This window comes from Vombatus ursinus, unplaced genomic scaffold (genome assembly GCF_900497805.2).
Source record: "Vombatus ursinus unplaced genomic scaffold, bare-nosed wombat genome assembly UNPS02014848.1, whole genome shotgun sequence".
NCBI lineage: Eukaryota > Metazoa > Chordata > Mammalia > Diprotodontia > Vombatidae > Vombatus > Vombatus ursinus.
The window spans coordinates 7,750,407-7,764,736 of NW_020954626.1; the positions used below are offsets into that span (position 1 = coordinate 7,750,407).

The 14,330-nt window shown below is 38.2% G+C and overlaps 2 protein-coding genes across 4 annotated transcripts in view; one reads left to right on the plus strand and one right to left on the minus strand.

The window, feature by feature from the left end:
* Positions 1-5,164, plus strand: part of TEX9 (testis expressed 9) — a 49,880-nt gene extending 44,716 nt beyond the window's left edge. For both annotated transcript variants that reach the window (XM_027840876.1, XM_027840877.1), the window contains one exon: positions 4,963-5,164. In XM_027840876.1, the coding sequence (XP_027696677.1) occupies positions 4,963-5,040 (78 nt within the window). In that variant the 3' untranslated portion in view covers positions 5,041-5,164. The remainder of the gene's footprint in view (positions 1-4,962) is intronic.
* MNS1 (meiosis specific nuclear structural 1) overlaps positions 1-14,330 on the minus strand; it is a 56,147-nt gene that overhangs the window by 4,219 nt on the left and 37,598 nt on the right. The window contains exon 10 of one of the 2 annotated variants that reach the window (XR_003567197.1): positions 6,045-10,353. Coding sequence is in view for 1 of the 2 variants with exons in the window: in XM_027840875.1 (XP_027696676.1) it covers positions 10,261-10,353 (93 nt within the window). In the remaining variant the exon portion in view is untranslated. Of the gene's footprint in view, positions 1-5,483; positions 10,354-14,330 lie in introns of those variants that run through there. The other variant, XM_027840875.1, reaches the window with a different exon arrangement.

A 14,330-nucleotide genomic window follows, 5' to 3' on the forward strand; every position in this document is an offset into this window, starting at 1 on the left:
ATTTGAACTCAGGTCCTCCTGACTCCAAGGCCAGAGCTCTATCCACTGCGCCACTTAGCTGCCCCTTATAATTCTTTTAATGTAATTTTCACATACCAAATTTTATAAAGCTAGTTATTTCTCATCATTATCACTATCATATTTGATTAGGAAGGGAGGGAATAAGCATTTATATAGAATCTATGATGTGCCAGGCACTGTGCTTAGCTCTTTTACAAATATTTCATTTCATTCTCATGACAACTTTGTAAAGTAGATGCTATTGTTATCCCTATTTTACAGTTGAGGAAACTGAGGCAAATGAAGGCAAAATGCTTGCCTACGATCACATAGCTAGTAAGAGTATGAAGCTGAATTTGAACTCAGGTCTTCCTGACTGCAAGCCCACACTCTCTCCACTGTGCTACCAGTTGCCTCTGAATACCTTGATATATACATGAAATTGAACTAGATATTACAGAAGATGAGCATAGAAAATGTAGTATAGACACTCCTCAACTTAAAAGCATTCTGTGAGCAGCATCATAGAGAGAAGGCCATCCCGGGAGTCAAGAAGACCTTCTTTCTAATCTCTGCCCCTGACAGAGCAGCTGTGTAACTATAGGCAAATCACTTTGTGTCTCATTGTCCCAAATGACTCTGTAAAACCAGAAGACATAGATGACTTGCCACTCACAAATGGGAGAGAATTTCGACAAACTGATGAAATCACAGGCTTGGATGCAAAAAAGCAGGAAAAAAATCTTTTGTCAAGCACTTGTCACATGTTTGAAGCACTGTGCTATGCACTAGGGATATAAAATTGAGAAACGATAGTCTCTGCCCTCAGTGCATTCTGCTGGGGAGATTTGTCATGGGCACAAATATGTATGGGACAAGGAAGTATGTGAGAGGGGAAAGGGAAAAAATGAAGGCACAGTGTGTTCTGGGAAAATTGGAGTAAGGAGAGATTACTTTCAGCTTGGGGTTCAGATCAGGGAAAGCTTCATGGTGGAGGAGACAGCTAAGAAGGAAGGAAAGAATTTGAACAGGTCCTGAGAAGGGAGTGCATTGCAGGCATGACAGAACGGCCTACAGGAATCCATGGAGGCCAAAGAACAGCACTATTTCTATGGCAAAGTGCATTCCTAGGTCTATACAACGGAACTTTTGGAAAGCAACTCGTTAGTGCATTTGAATAAGCTTTTCTATAACCTTTAATTTGCACTTCATTCATTTGAGAGATATGATAATTCACAAGGTGTTTGGGTTGAAATTTACCTTTTCACTTTATATGGGGAAAGAGATTTTTTTTTTAGGCAATTGGGGTTAAGTGACTTGCCCAGGGTCACACAGCTATAAGTGTCAAGTGTTTGGTCTGAGGCCGGATTTGAACTCGGGTCCTCCTGACTTCAGGGCCGGTGCTCTATCCACTGTGCCACCTAGTTGCCCCGAAAGAGATTATTTTTAACAAAGAATAGTATAAACAATGCTCAGGGGCAATTTTTCTTTCTTAATATAAACTTTTTAAGAAATTTATTACACAGACACTATCCTCTATGTAACCATAGGTTAGCACTGTTTGGTTGGTATTTTGAATGACAAATCATTCTTGTCTCTTCATTACATAGACCCTCTGTGTAATACTTTGTCTAGTAAAAACAAAATGCCATTTTAAAAATTGACTTTTTGCCCAAGACAGCAAAATGTTATTGTATTTTTGGATTTGATCTTATTGTTCCTGATTTAAGACATGCAAACAGCTAATTCCTTCATATATGTCAAAATGCTAAGAATTCAGGAAGGGCAACTTCAGTTTTTCTGAATTCAAATGGATTTAGTAGATAATGCTATATTATAATAGCAAAGTTAAATTCTTTTAATTTTATAGTACCCAAATATGTCCTCAGTCCTCATTAAATATTTGTTGACTGATTGGAGAATAGTATTATCCTAGTAAGCTTCAAATCTCTGTTCTCCCTTTATTCAATTGTTTGGCCATTAAAAAACAGCGATAACTTTCTTAAAAATTGAACATGAATAGTAACCTCACAGAAGTGATAGAATAAAAGACTTTTACATCCATTTTTTCACATGTAATTTTCCTCACCTACTTCTTCATTCTCAATGGCAGGGAGAATGTAGAGTGTAGTGGGAAAGGTCTTGGCTTTGGACTCAGAGGCCCTAGGTTTGAATCCTTACTATCTATGTGTCCAACCATGTCACTTCGCTTCTCTGCCCCCTCAGGGATGAGGTTGGACTAGATGCCCAAGATCCCTTCTGACTCTAAATCTGTAATTGTGCAATGCCAAAATACATGGTGTAGACATCAAAGATTTTCATGGTTTTAGTTAGAAAGAATCTTTTTTCCCAGGAGATTTATTTCAATAATTCAAAGATCTGTGACTTTGCCATTGTAGCTGCTCCCTGCACCAATGCTGATCAGTGCTTGGATGACTTAGTAGATGATTTGTGAGAATTCCTACGACTAAGTAATTAACCATCCAGATGCCAGCTGGGGACAAGCTTCACTCCTGGGCTGGCCCTTGGATGGCACTTACACCACCTGTCACCTGCCTGGTGTTCTAAGCCTTTTCCAGTTTTGTAGCACTTTCCAGAATTTGTATTTCACTGGCAGAGCCTTTGAAAACCCAGGGTCACTTCCATGCCACGAAGCTTGAGAGTAGGACTTTCGTAGTCAGAAAGTATACAGAGATTATATTTTAAATACATCATCACTTAAACAATGAATAAAAATGGGATAAGGTGGAAATAGTACAAAGATCTTAGTTTATCAGGGAAGGTTTCTTGGAAAAAAACAGGGTACTGACTGACGGCACATTGAAAAATCCTTGAAAGTGGAAATCAAGTGAATCACGTAGATTTATCTGGCTGGACTAGAAGATATCGTCGTTACTTAGATGGTTGTGTTCAGGGATTTCCCCCAGAATCTATGCATAGCCAACTTTTATTGTCTTTTGGTTTATTTTACAGAGGTTTCTTATTTCCTAATACTAATATTAGATGCTAGTAACTAAATACAAAAGGAGAAGTCAATGCTGTAGAGTCATATCATGTCAGAGTTGGAAGGGGCCATAGAGATTATCTAGTGTCTAAGGTCATCACTTTACAGATAAGGAAACTAAGATTACAAAAGGATAAATTACTTGCAAGGTCATATGTCTAATAAGTGATAAAAGTGAAACTTGAAGTCAGGTTTTCTGAGTTAGAGCAGTGGTCTTTTCACTAGATCAAGTTCTTATCAGCCATTAGAAAAGGTGAAGATAGTAACTTTTCCTCTTTTCTTGCCCCCTCCCATCTCAGTAATAAATAAGGTTTGCTTGGTATATCAAAAAGATTTTTATTTTAAATTTTAATGTTTTACTTTTGATGAGTAGGGACTCTGTGATTTAAAACATGTCTTTTATAATTATTCTTTCTACCCTAATGTCCTGAAGATAAATTAAAAGTTAGTTTAGAATGTAAAATATAAGCCTAGGAATTTGTGGTATGGGTTTTCTTTCTTATTTTCATTCTTTTTCACTTGAGTAAAGCAGGCATTTCTTATGCAAGAAACAAAGAGAACCACAAATTAAATCACATAGTTAGGTACAGTATTCCTCACTCGTTGTAGCTATTGTAGTTTTCTATAATCCTTACTTTTTTCTAAGGAGAAATTAAAATAATGTGGTCCTGAGTAAGAAAAAACTAAATTCCTTAATCAATGCCAGTCTCAAGTGAGAGGCAGGTAATATTTTTTTTCCTCACTGATAGTGAAAATCTCTAGTCACTTTTTAGGACAGCTAGGTGGCCCAGGGTACCCAGCCTGGAGTTAGGAGGACCTGAGTTCAAATCTAGCCTCAGATGCTTACTAGCTATGTGACCCTGGGCAAGTCACTTAGCCCAGTTTGCCTCAGTTTCCTTATCTATAAAATGATCTGGAGAAGGAAATGGCAAATCACTCTAGTATCTCTACCAAGAAAACCCCAAATAGGATCATGAAGAGTCAGACATGACTGAACAACAGTTACTTTTTGGTTTTATTTATAATTTTTGTTTTTATTGATGGCTTTTATTCTTACATAAAGTTTATTTCAAATATATCCCTCTCCCCCCACTAATCAGTGCACCATCCTTTATAATAAGAGGGGGGGAAAGCAATTTAGCAAATTGACCGACAATAAATTAAATCTGACAATGTAAACAATGTTCTACATCTGCCGGCTCTGCAAAGAAATGGGAAGGGGGGGGGGGAACAAGCATTATTAAGTACCTGCTAATGTGTCAGGCACTGTGCTTAAATGCTTTATAATTTAATCCTCCCAACCCTGACAAACGAGTGTTGTTATCCCCACTGTATTGATGAGGAAACAGGCAAACAGAGGTTAAGTGAGTTTACCAGGGTCATCCATCTAAATGTCTAAGGCTGCATTTGAACTCAGGTCTTTCTGACTCCAAGCCTAGAGCTCTATCCACCGCACCACCAAACCTGCCTTTGAGTTTTCTCATCTCTTTTTCAAGGCTGACCTTGGTTGTATTATAATTACATAGTATTTTTTCATTTATATTGTTGTGGTCATTGTTGGTATTGCCTTCTTGCTTCTCCTCCTATCATCAGTTCATGCCTTCCTTCACCGCTTTTCTGAATTCATTATATTGTTCCTTACAGCACAGTGATATTCTGTGTATCCATTCCCTAGGTGATAGGCATGCATTGTTTTTTTTTTTTCCCCAGTTCTTTACTACCACAAAAAGTGCTATACAACATTTTTTTTCTTTCTTTGACCTCTGTTGTGTATATTTTTTAACAGTGGGATCTCTCAGTTAAAAGGTATGGATATAGTTGTTATTTTTAAAAGCACAATTCAAAATTGCTTTTCAGGATGGTATTTATTGTTTATTTTTATATTGAACATATTTCAAATTACTCTGTGATCTACTCATTCCTAATTGCTACTAAATTAAACAATGTTTATTTAACAGATGCATATTGAAGCCGCTAAGATGCTGTCTTTCACTGAAGAGGAATTTATGAAGGCACTTGAATGGGGAAATAAATAAATTTAATATACCTCAAATACTTCCCCCAAAAAATCTTCCCTACACAAAAATTCTGTGTGCCTGATAAATTGGAAGTATTTACTTTTTTTGTGAGTTTGAATATTAAAATATTTTCAGTAATCCAGTGGATTTTATGGGTGGACTATGTAAAAACTACATAATTTACATGCAGAAAATGATAGTTTCTGACATATAGAGAATTCTAAAGTTCCCTTAGATTTTAAGTTAGTTATGTGATTATTTTATACGAAAATTTACATAGCACAGAAAAGATTTCTCACTACATATACTTTAAGGATTGTGTTATTGCTCAAAGATGTAGAGATTTTATAGGCACAGTAGTTCATTTAGATACTTTCTATTCTTAAAGGTACTAGTAGTGATAGTTTTCTTTCAATATCTTGAATTTTAAATTATAATAGTTACAAGGAAGTTCAGCAATGTCTCCTTCAAAGCTAGTCCATCATCAAATTACAGCACTTATTTAAATTTCTAAGTTATTTTAACATCCCAATAAAAATACAAATTTCTTATGTTAATATAATGGGGAGAACCTCTCATCAGTCTGATGAGTTCTACTAGTTAATTTGAGATTATAGAACAAAGGCCTTTGTCAGAAGGGAGGAACACCTTCCATGGAGCCAGACTTGGACCATAGCCCTTTAGGGAAAGGACACAGGGAATTCCACTGATTGGTCCCCAGTCACTGGGACTGCCTCTTGATGGTTGTCTAAGGTTCAAGCGAATAGACTTTTTTCACAGGAACTGCCTTTCCTGTGGTCTTTTAAGAGTGAAATATAGACTGGGCCACCCCCAAGTCCCTTTTTCATGCAATTTCTCTCCTTGGACTTTCAGACCAGAATATAGTGGAGGAGGGAATTTCTTCTCCTCTCTCTTTCTTACCCCCCAACAATGTCAACCCATAGCAGAAGAACATGGCAGTGAGAGCTAGATGTGTTTGCTGCACTCAGTGTAAGAGTAAAGATCCCTGAATGCCAACCTACCTCGTAGAGGATTTTTAATTCCCCAGGCAGCAATCCAGAGAAAGTAGAGTTCCTGAGAAGCAACAGGTTTGACAGTTTCACATACAGCCTCAAGTTCAAGAGTTTATGAGTTCTAGAATTAATGAGTTGAGTGGCAGGTACCCAGAGAAATAGTTCCATAATGTCACCCTTTTCTGTTGGTTCATTCTGGAGTAGGGTTAGAAACAAAAGGAGAATGTGAAGCCTCTGTGGTTAGGCTCCCCCAGATTGAACACAGTTCATGTGAATCTGTAGCCCTGGGCTACAGGTGACATTTACATAGTTAACTACTCCTCAGGAATTGCAGGTTATCTGGGGGAAATCTGATGAAATCATGAACTCATGAGGAACTCCAGTTTGAAACACATCACCCAGCAAGATAGCTTTTAAAGCAAATAAGTCACAAATATTTGTTTATTGGTAATAATGTAAGGACAACACTAACCTAAAAATAATAGGTTGAATAATGAAGAGGGTGAGAGATAAAGTAAATCCATAAATTTCTATACAGAAATAACAAAAACCATGATATGTGAGATACCATCCCCCAAAACCTACAAAATATATAAAATATCTGGTAGTCAATCTACTAAGACACTCAAGACAAATACAAGTAAAACACTTCATAGAAACAAAGGAAGATACATAATGGGTAGAATTTTAATTGATCATGGTTAGACTGTAATAATATAACTGATGAAGCTACTTAAGTTAATTTGCAAAATTTAGAATTATATCAGTCTACTAAGGGTGTACTTTGTAATCAGACAAAATAATAAAATTCACCTTGAGAAAACAAAAAGTACTGAATTGAAAGGGAAATAATGAAAATAAAGTGAAATAGTACGTGTCAAGACCTCAAACTATTATTATAAATAAGTAATCATAAGAATGATTTGCTACTGGTTAAAGAAAACCAGAAAATTAGATCTATTGAACACATAAGCTAAGTAAGGATCAGAAACAATTTCTTTAGCCCCATGTTTGATAATCCCAAAAGCATAAACTACTTAAAAGACTGAAGTTCTGGAAAAATTGGAAAGCAGTTTTGAACAAAAGAGGTTTAGTGCAGCATTTTAATTCACATAACACATTCCAAATGGATATGTAAACTAAATACGAAAGGTCATGTCTTTAAAAAAAAAAATGGAAGGACCTTCACTTGGCCATAACCATGTCTGAAGAAGTCAACCAAATATGGGCTGAGGTCATCATAAAAGATGAGATAATTCTGGTTATATGTGTAAAGGTAAAGCTCTACCCCCTACCCCAATTAATCTCAAAAGATCCAGATACCTTTACTGAATTAATCAAAAACGTAGACTAGGTGTAAATATGTCCTAAATTTGAAAGAATTAAAGTGCTTAAATCGATGTATGAAAACAGATGGTGCCACACAGGAAACATCTTGTGATTGTCAAAAAGAATAGAAATGCTCCTTATTTTATTTACAAAGACTTCAAGTCCAATGGTAATCCAGTTAAGCAGTAGAGGTACCTTAAAGGTACCTGGAGGTATCTTAAAGAGGCAGTTCATTTTGCCTATACCAGAGGGCCCCAAGAGGGTGGGAGAGGGAGTCCCGGAGAGAGGGTAATATGTCACCCCCCTCACTCCACAATCACCACCATGGACCATGTTATTGGAAAGAGACCAAATAAGAGATAATGTATCCAATATGGCACAGACACACACACACACATACTGAAGACAGAGATGGACAAACAGATAGAAAGATAGCCACCTGAGGGAAGAAGTAGCTTCATGAAAGTATGTGACCCCTTGGGGTGCACCAAACTTTGAAGGCCAGCAGAGTTACACCTATGGGGAACTTCGTTAAGGGCTACCCAAAGGAAATAAAGGGCTGCTAGTAACAAGGAGCTGAATTTATCCTTTGGTCATATGTGTTCCCTACATTTGTGCCACACCCTTATATCAAAACTGAGCCCTTATTCCCCAGGGATATTTTTATGTGAAAGATTTTGGGGGGATATTTTGTACCAACTGTTTTTACTTGATTACCTTGGCAAAAATATTTTTTCCTAAAAGCTAATTGAGGCTGATATGAAATGGAAAGCACACCATCTGAAGGCTCATGTGTAACAGTGCTAGACCTCAGCCCCTCTGGGTTAGTCCCAGAACCTTCTTCTAGGGCACCACTGTTTCAAGTGGAGTTAGGGGAGCAGCTCCAGAGGGGTTGCTCTACATGAAAATTTAAAACTTGCAAAAATTAAATCAATGCAGCCAGGATAAGAAAGGAAACCTTCATAACTGAGGCGGGGCAGGGATACTGATTGCCAAGGTTATTTAGGAAAGTGGTAAAAATACATGACCCAGAACCAATAGATAAGTGGTTAAAAGATATGAATAAATGAACACTTGCACTAAGCACCAGGGATACAAAAATAAGCAAAATGGTCCCTACCCTCAAAGAATTTATATTCTAATAGGGGAACACAGCATGTATAGGGGAATGGTGGCCAAGGAGAGTGTTTTGGTCAGGGAAATCACAGGGATAGTGCCTGAAGTCATAAGGTGATTATTGACATGTCCTTTCCAGGAATAGTTGAGTTGATTTTTGTTCTCAGCTAGAGCACTGGAAATGAAGAGAGAGGAAAGAGGTTGGTAGGAATGGTGCTGGCTGTGGATGGGGCACTGGGAGTGCTGTTCAGGAATGAAGGGCTGCATGTCTGTATGCTGTGGAGGCCAGTCACAGTTACTGATTGGGAATCAGTGCCTATACAGATGCTTATACTAGCTTCTCACTGGTCATTGTGAATAAATGGAGCCCTTGGAGGTGTCTGTAGTTAATATTAAACAATATTGGGTTAGGAAGGTAAAAGGCCTTTCATTTTTACTAACAAAAATGAAGAAGGCTGGAATACTTGGTTATACAAATTCCTCTTACGAAATGGCCAGTGAAGGATATGGTATCTGGCAACTGACAGTAGATTATCAGGAGAATAAAGATGTTATGTGCATTACTGTAATAATTCCTGACCTTGTCATTATGAAGGATGAAGTATCACAGGCCCCGGGCATCAGAAGGTAGCTAGATTAAATGACTATTAGGCTTTTGGAGCTGTAAACTCTCTGACACAGCCACTCACTATTCTACTTTTGAAAAAAAAGTTGCTTGCCTGTTTGGGAACCTTGGTTGCTACTGAGTGGCCAAGTGTCCTGAGTCATACCATACCTTTTTCCAGAGTCATATATTACCTTTTGTCCAGAGTTGCTTAATATAAGTTGGGTGATGAAGGTGGTTCCTTAATTAGTAAGGGACCAGAGGTTTCCATCATTAAGTATAAATGGCACCTCTATCAGTCCCCTGAGGTGTTGTGTGATTTAAGAGTGGGTTGTATTATTGCCAGAGGCAATGTTTTGCCTCCATGTTTAGTCCAGTGTGCCCTAGTCTTCACAGACCTAACCTTAGAGGAATGTTGTTTTGTTCCTAATCGATAGTAGTAGCCAGAGTTTGCAACCTGCAGGTACAGGGTCACCTCCATAACTAAGATGAGGCATCAGATAATGTTCCTTTGTATAGCCACATAATAATCAGGTATAGACAAGCAAGATGGCAACGATGCTTAGCTGAAATGTTTTAACATTTCATTTTTGGTTCACAGTTGGATTTATCCACAGGAAAACATTAAAATTTTAATTAATATGCTTTTTAATATAATTACAAGTAAATATTTTATGAAAAACAGTCTACTGAATTGCGAGAATAAATTCTGCCTAAATCAGATAAGTGACAGTTTTTACTTTATTTTGGTTAGAAGACATTTAAGAAAATAAAAATACTTTATCAATGAATTTGTTTTTCATGAACATGTATTCCCTTTCCTTCCCCATGAATATTGACTGTATCTTAGTTGAACTAGTTTATTCCTTATTAGAGATTACTTGTGAATTTAAAAAGCAACTGCGCTGAGTTTCCAAGTGTTTTGTTAATTATTACATAAAAATAAAAGTCTTGTAAATGAGATGTTTAATATAATCCTTTTTTCAATAATTTATTGACAAAGAAGACAAAACTGTATTCTCTTACAGACTGGCTGTATGGAAATTGTCAGCTACTATAATGGTTTAAAAAATCCAAATGTTTGAAGGATTCTTACCAAGATAATGACTGTCAAACTGATAGAGAAATCAGGCTGACATCTAGTGGTGATATAAAGCAATCCAATTCTTGATGACATTAGCTGTCTCCTAATGGTGTGTCACTTTTCAGATATGCTTTCCTAAATGCTTCACCAAGCATATCAACATCCTTCTCATGTTTAATTACTCCCTAAAAGGAAAACACTTTGTTATTTTTGGGTACCAGAATATTTCACTAAATGTATAGATTTATGAACAAACTGACTTTTAGAACTAAAAATCCTATAGAGATCATTTAGTCCAAATCCTTCATTTGACAGATGAAGAAACTGAGATCCAAAGAGGCAAGTTAAGTGACTTGTCCAAGGTATATCCAATATCAAAGTAATCTACTCAGCAAAATTATGAATTTATGGAATTAATCAGTCAAGAAATGGATATCTGAAGTTTACACTGAATTTCCTAATTTAACAATACAAACGAGGAACTGCCAAGCCAAGGCTCTTGTAAAGAGAAGCTAGTCCCTTCTCCTTCCCCTTTCCCCACTCCCTCTACTACCACACCGTAGGTACGTTACCTAGTTCTACCTTTATATTAGTGGGATCTTTTGCATCCTTCCTCACTCCCCCTAAAATGCTGACAGAGTGTTGACACGAGACAGGGGAGGGCAATTTGAACCTTGAAAGTTTCAAGGATTCTGGTTCTCCTTGCCTCACTTACATGAGTAATCATGGAACATACTACTAAAAGGACATTTATACAGAAATGGGGCTAAGGAAATTGATCCCTCCATTTTGGTTTCCAAGATACCTCAATCCTAATAAAAGGACTGGGAGAGAAGAAGTACCTGGTTCCTCTTCCTTGGCTTATTCTACAAGTTTCTCTACTGCCTACTGGTTGAATAATCCCTTTTCTGTCTACTGTCAACATGCCATTTACAATGTGTCCTCATAGTTTTCCAATCCCATTAATACAGAACCTGTATCACTTATTCTTTTTTTTTTCTTTTTCTTTTTAGTTAGGCAATCAGGGTTAAGTGATTTGCCCAGGGTCACATAGCTAGTAAGTGTCAAGTGTCTGAGGCTGGATTTGAACTTGAGTCCTCCTGACTCCAAGGCTGGAGCTCTATCCACTGCACTACCTAGCTGTCCCTATATCACTTATTCTGATGAACCCTGCTTCTCCCCAGGTCCATATGAACCTCACTTGACATTCTTCTAAGCCCATTCTACTTTGCCTTTTGAAAATTCTTTAAAAAGAGAACAACCCCCCAAAAAAACACACATATCCTTGGAATTTTCCTTCTTCCAGTCTGTTTGCTTTAACTAAAACTCACAACCCTCTCTATTGGAGGCCACTCTCACCTATGGAGCCAGGAAGCAGGATTGTTTCTTGAAAACCTGGGTAACCCACTTAAACCATTCTTATTCTTCTTCTTATTGTTGTCAATAGTGAACTCTATGTTACTCTTCCAAATTTTTCAGACTTTAGTACGTGGTTTACTGTTTTCACCTCTGCCTCATTCCCTGCTGTTTTAGAGATTTAGATATTCCTTTTTTTTTTTTTTTTAAAGGCAATTGGGGTTAAGTGACTTGCTCAGGGTCACACAGCTAGTAAGTGTCAAGTGTTTGGTCTGAGGCTAGATTTGAGCTCAGGTCCTCCTGACTTCAGGGCCGGTGCTCTACCCACTGTGCCACCTAGCTGCCCCAGAGTTAGATACTCTTGATGACCCCTCCCAGCATCCTCATCACACATTTCCTCCACCTCCTCCTCCACTCCAGTGGCTTAATCACACACAACTACAATTATACCTTGGATATCTCACCACTTCACAGAATTGTACTATATTCCCCGCAAGATCCTGACCTTCGAAATGTTCTTCTCTACCCACAACTTCCTATTCTTCTGCTCCTTCAACTCCCCTCATTCATGAGAAACTTGCTCTTCGTACTGATTATGATTTTTAGTTCCTTGAACCCCTCCTGATTCTTCCAGTTCATTAACCCTCTCTAGTTTTAACTGTCTTCACACACTTAGCTAATGTTTTGGCTGTTTGCAAGAGATGAGATCATGCGGGAGGGTGGATGGAAAGTGACAGTGATGCAAAAAAGGCATTATCAATAAGACTTTTCTTAATTAAAAGACTGATTTGGGAGCCACTACCTAAAGTCCTTACCCACTTTACACTTTCCATCATTTTCCATCTGCTCATTAATTCTTAACTTGTGGTAACCTTCACCATCTAATTCATGGATTCCTGTTTCTAGGCTGCTGAGTAGCTACAAAATTAAGGTGGCACAGGGCAGGTAGGTGGTACAGTAGATAGAGTTCCAGGTCTGAAGTCAGGAAGACTCATCTTCCTGAGTTCAAATTTGGCCTCAGACATTTACTAGCTATGTTACCCTGGGCAAGTCACTGAACCCTGTCTGCCTAAAGTTTCCTTATTTGTAAAATGGGTTGGAGAAGGAAATAGCAAACCACTCTAGTATCTCTGCCAATAAAACCCCAAGTGTGGTCATGAAGAGTCAGCCATGACTGAACAACAACAACAAATCTAATATAAACTTATTGTGTATTGGCAATACTTTTATTCTCCTCATAAATTCCCTCTTTCACTCTCCACAAAAACTGCTCAAACCTTTTTCAAAGGTCCAGGTGCCCCCACATATACTGTAGGCAATTGCCTCCAACTTTCCTGAGAAGATAAAGTCCGTCCAAAGGAGCTCTCTCAGCTCCCTTTTCCCACCTCAAACTTCTCAGTATGTATCATTACCCATTCTCTCCTCCTTTCCAGGGGAATTGGGAGGCTGTGCTTACTGCTGAGTCTAATGCCCTTTATTTGTGCCTTAGATTCTCATCCCTCCCCTCCCCCAGACCCCCAATCCCATCAAGCACTGCTGGTCTGTCATTCAACTTCAATCTGTTTCTCCCAGCTTGTTCTCATCTGCTTTAAAAACAAATAGTCAGGTCTACCTACCCCTAAAAAAACAAACTGAAGTTCTCCCTTAAAGCTTCTTCCTTCATTCTAGCTATTCTATCTCTATTCTCCCTTTCCTAGTTAAACTTCTTGGAAAAGCAGTTTGCCCACTCACTCTCCACCTACTCTCCCCTGAGCCCTTCTATATCCACCTGAAACTATCATCCTAAAGCTCACCAGTGCCAAATTCATTGGCCTTTTTTTCATCCTTACCTTCCCGGACCTTGATCTAGCATTTGTTACAAATAATCATTCTTCCCCTCTCTGTCTGACCATTCTCACTGCCCCCCTTTTCTGTGACACCATAGTTCACTTCTTAGTCCTCTAACCATTCTCTCTCATTAAATGTTCCCCAAGGTCCATTCTTAGCCTTTTTTTCTCTCTTCTTGGTGATGTTAGTGTTTACCTTGGCTTCAATAATGAACTCTCCACAGATGACTCCCAAATTCATATCTCTAAGCCCTAACCTCTTTTTAAACTCTAAATCTTGCTGTTTCAGTCGTGGTCAACATTTCATGACCCCATATGGGGATTCCTTGTCCAGGATACTGGAGTGGTTTGCCATTTCCTTCTCCAGATCATTTTATAGAAGAGGAAACTGAAGCAAAAACAAGGTTAAGTGACTTGCCCAGAGCCACACAGGTAATAAGTGTCTTAGGCTGGATATGAACTCAGGTCTTCCTGACTACAGGCTTCAGTGCTCTATCCACTGTACCACCTACTTGCACCAAATTCTAAATCTGTATGGTATCTATGGTGCATCTCTACCTGGAAGACCTGCCAACACCTCAAATGTCTAAAATCAAGCTTGTACTTTTTCCTTTTAAACACGTTCTCCTTTCTGACTTTGCTTTCTCTCAGTGGTACATACTACCATTCATCTAGTCTTTAGGTTCAAAGCCTTGGTGTTATCTTTGACTCCTTCTACTCTCTCTCAGTTATCTGGGCTTGTTGGTTTTACCTCTGTGACATTTCTCACATCCAAATCCTCCTCTCCATTCCCACTACCACTCTTCTAGTATAGGACTTCCTATCATCATTAGACTAGACTATTCAATAGCCTAATGGGTCTTGCCTCTCCCCTCTCCATCCCAATCCATTTTAATAACTCTGCCACAGTTGGTCTTCACTGTCTATAGATCTAGTTATAGCACTCCTATGCTCAATAAACTTCCTTATCTTTTCAATCT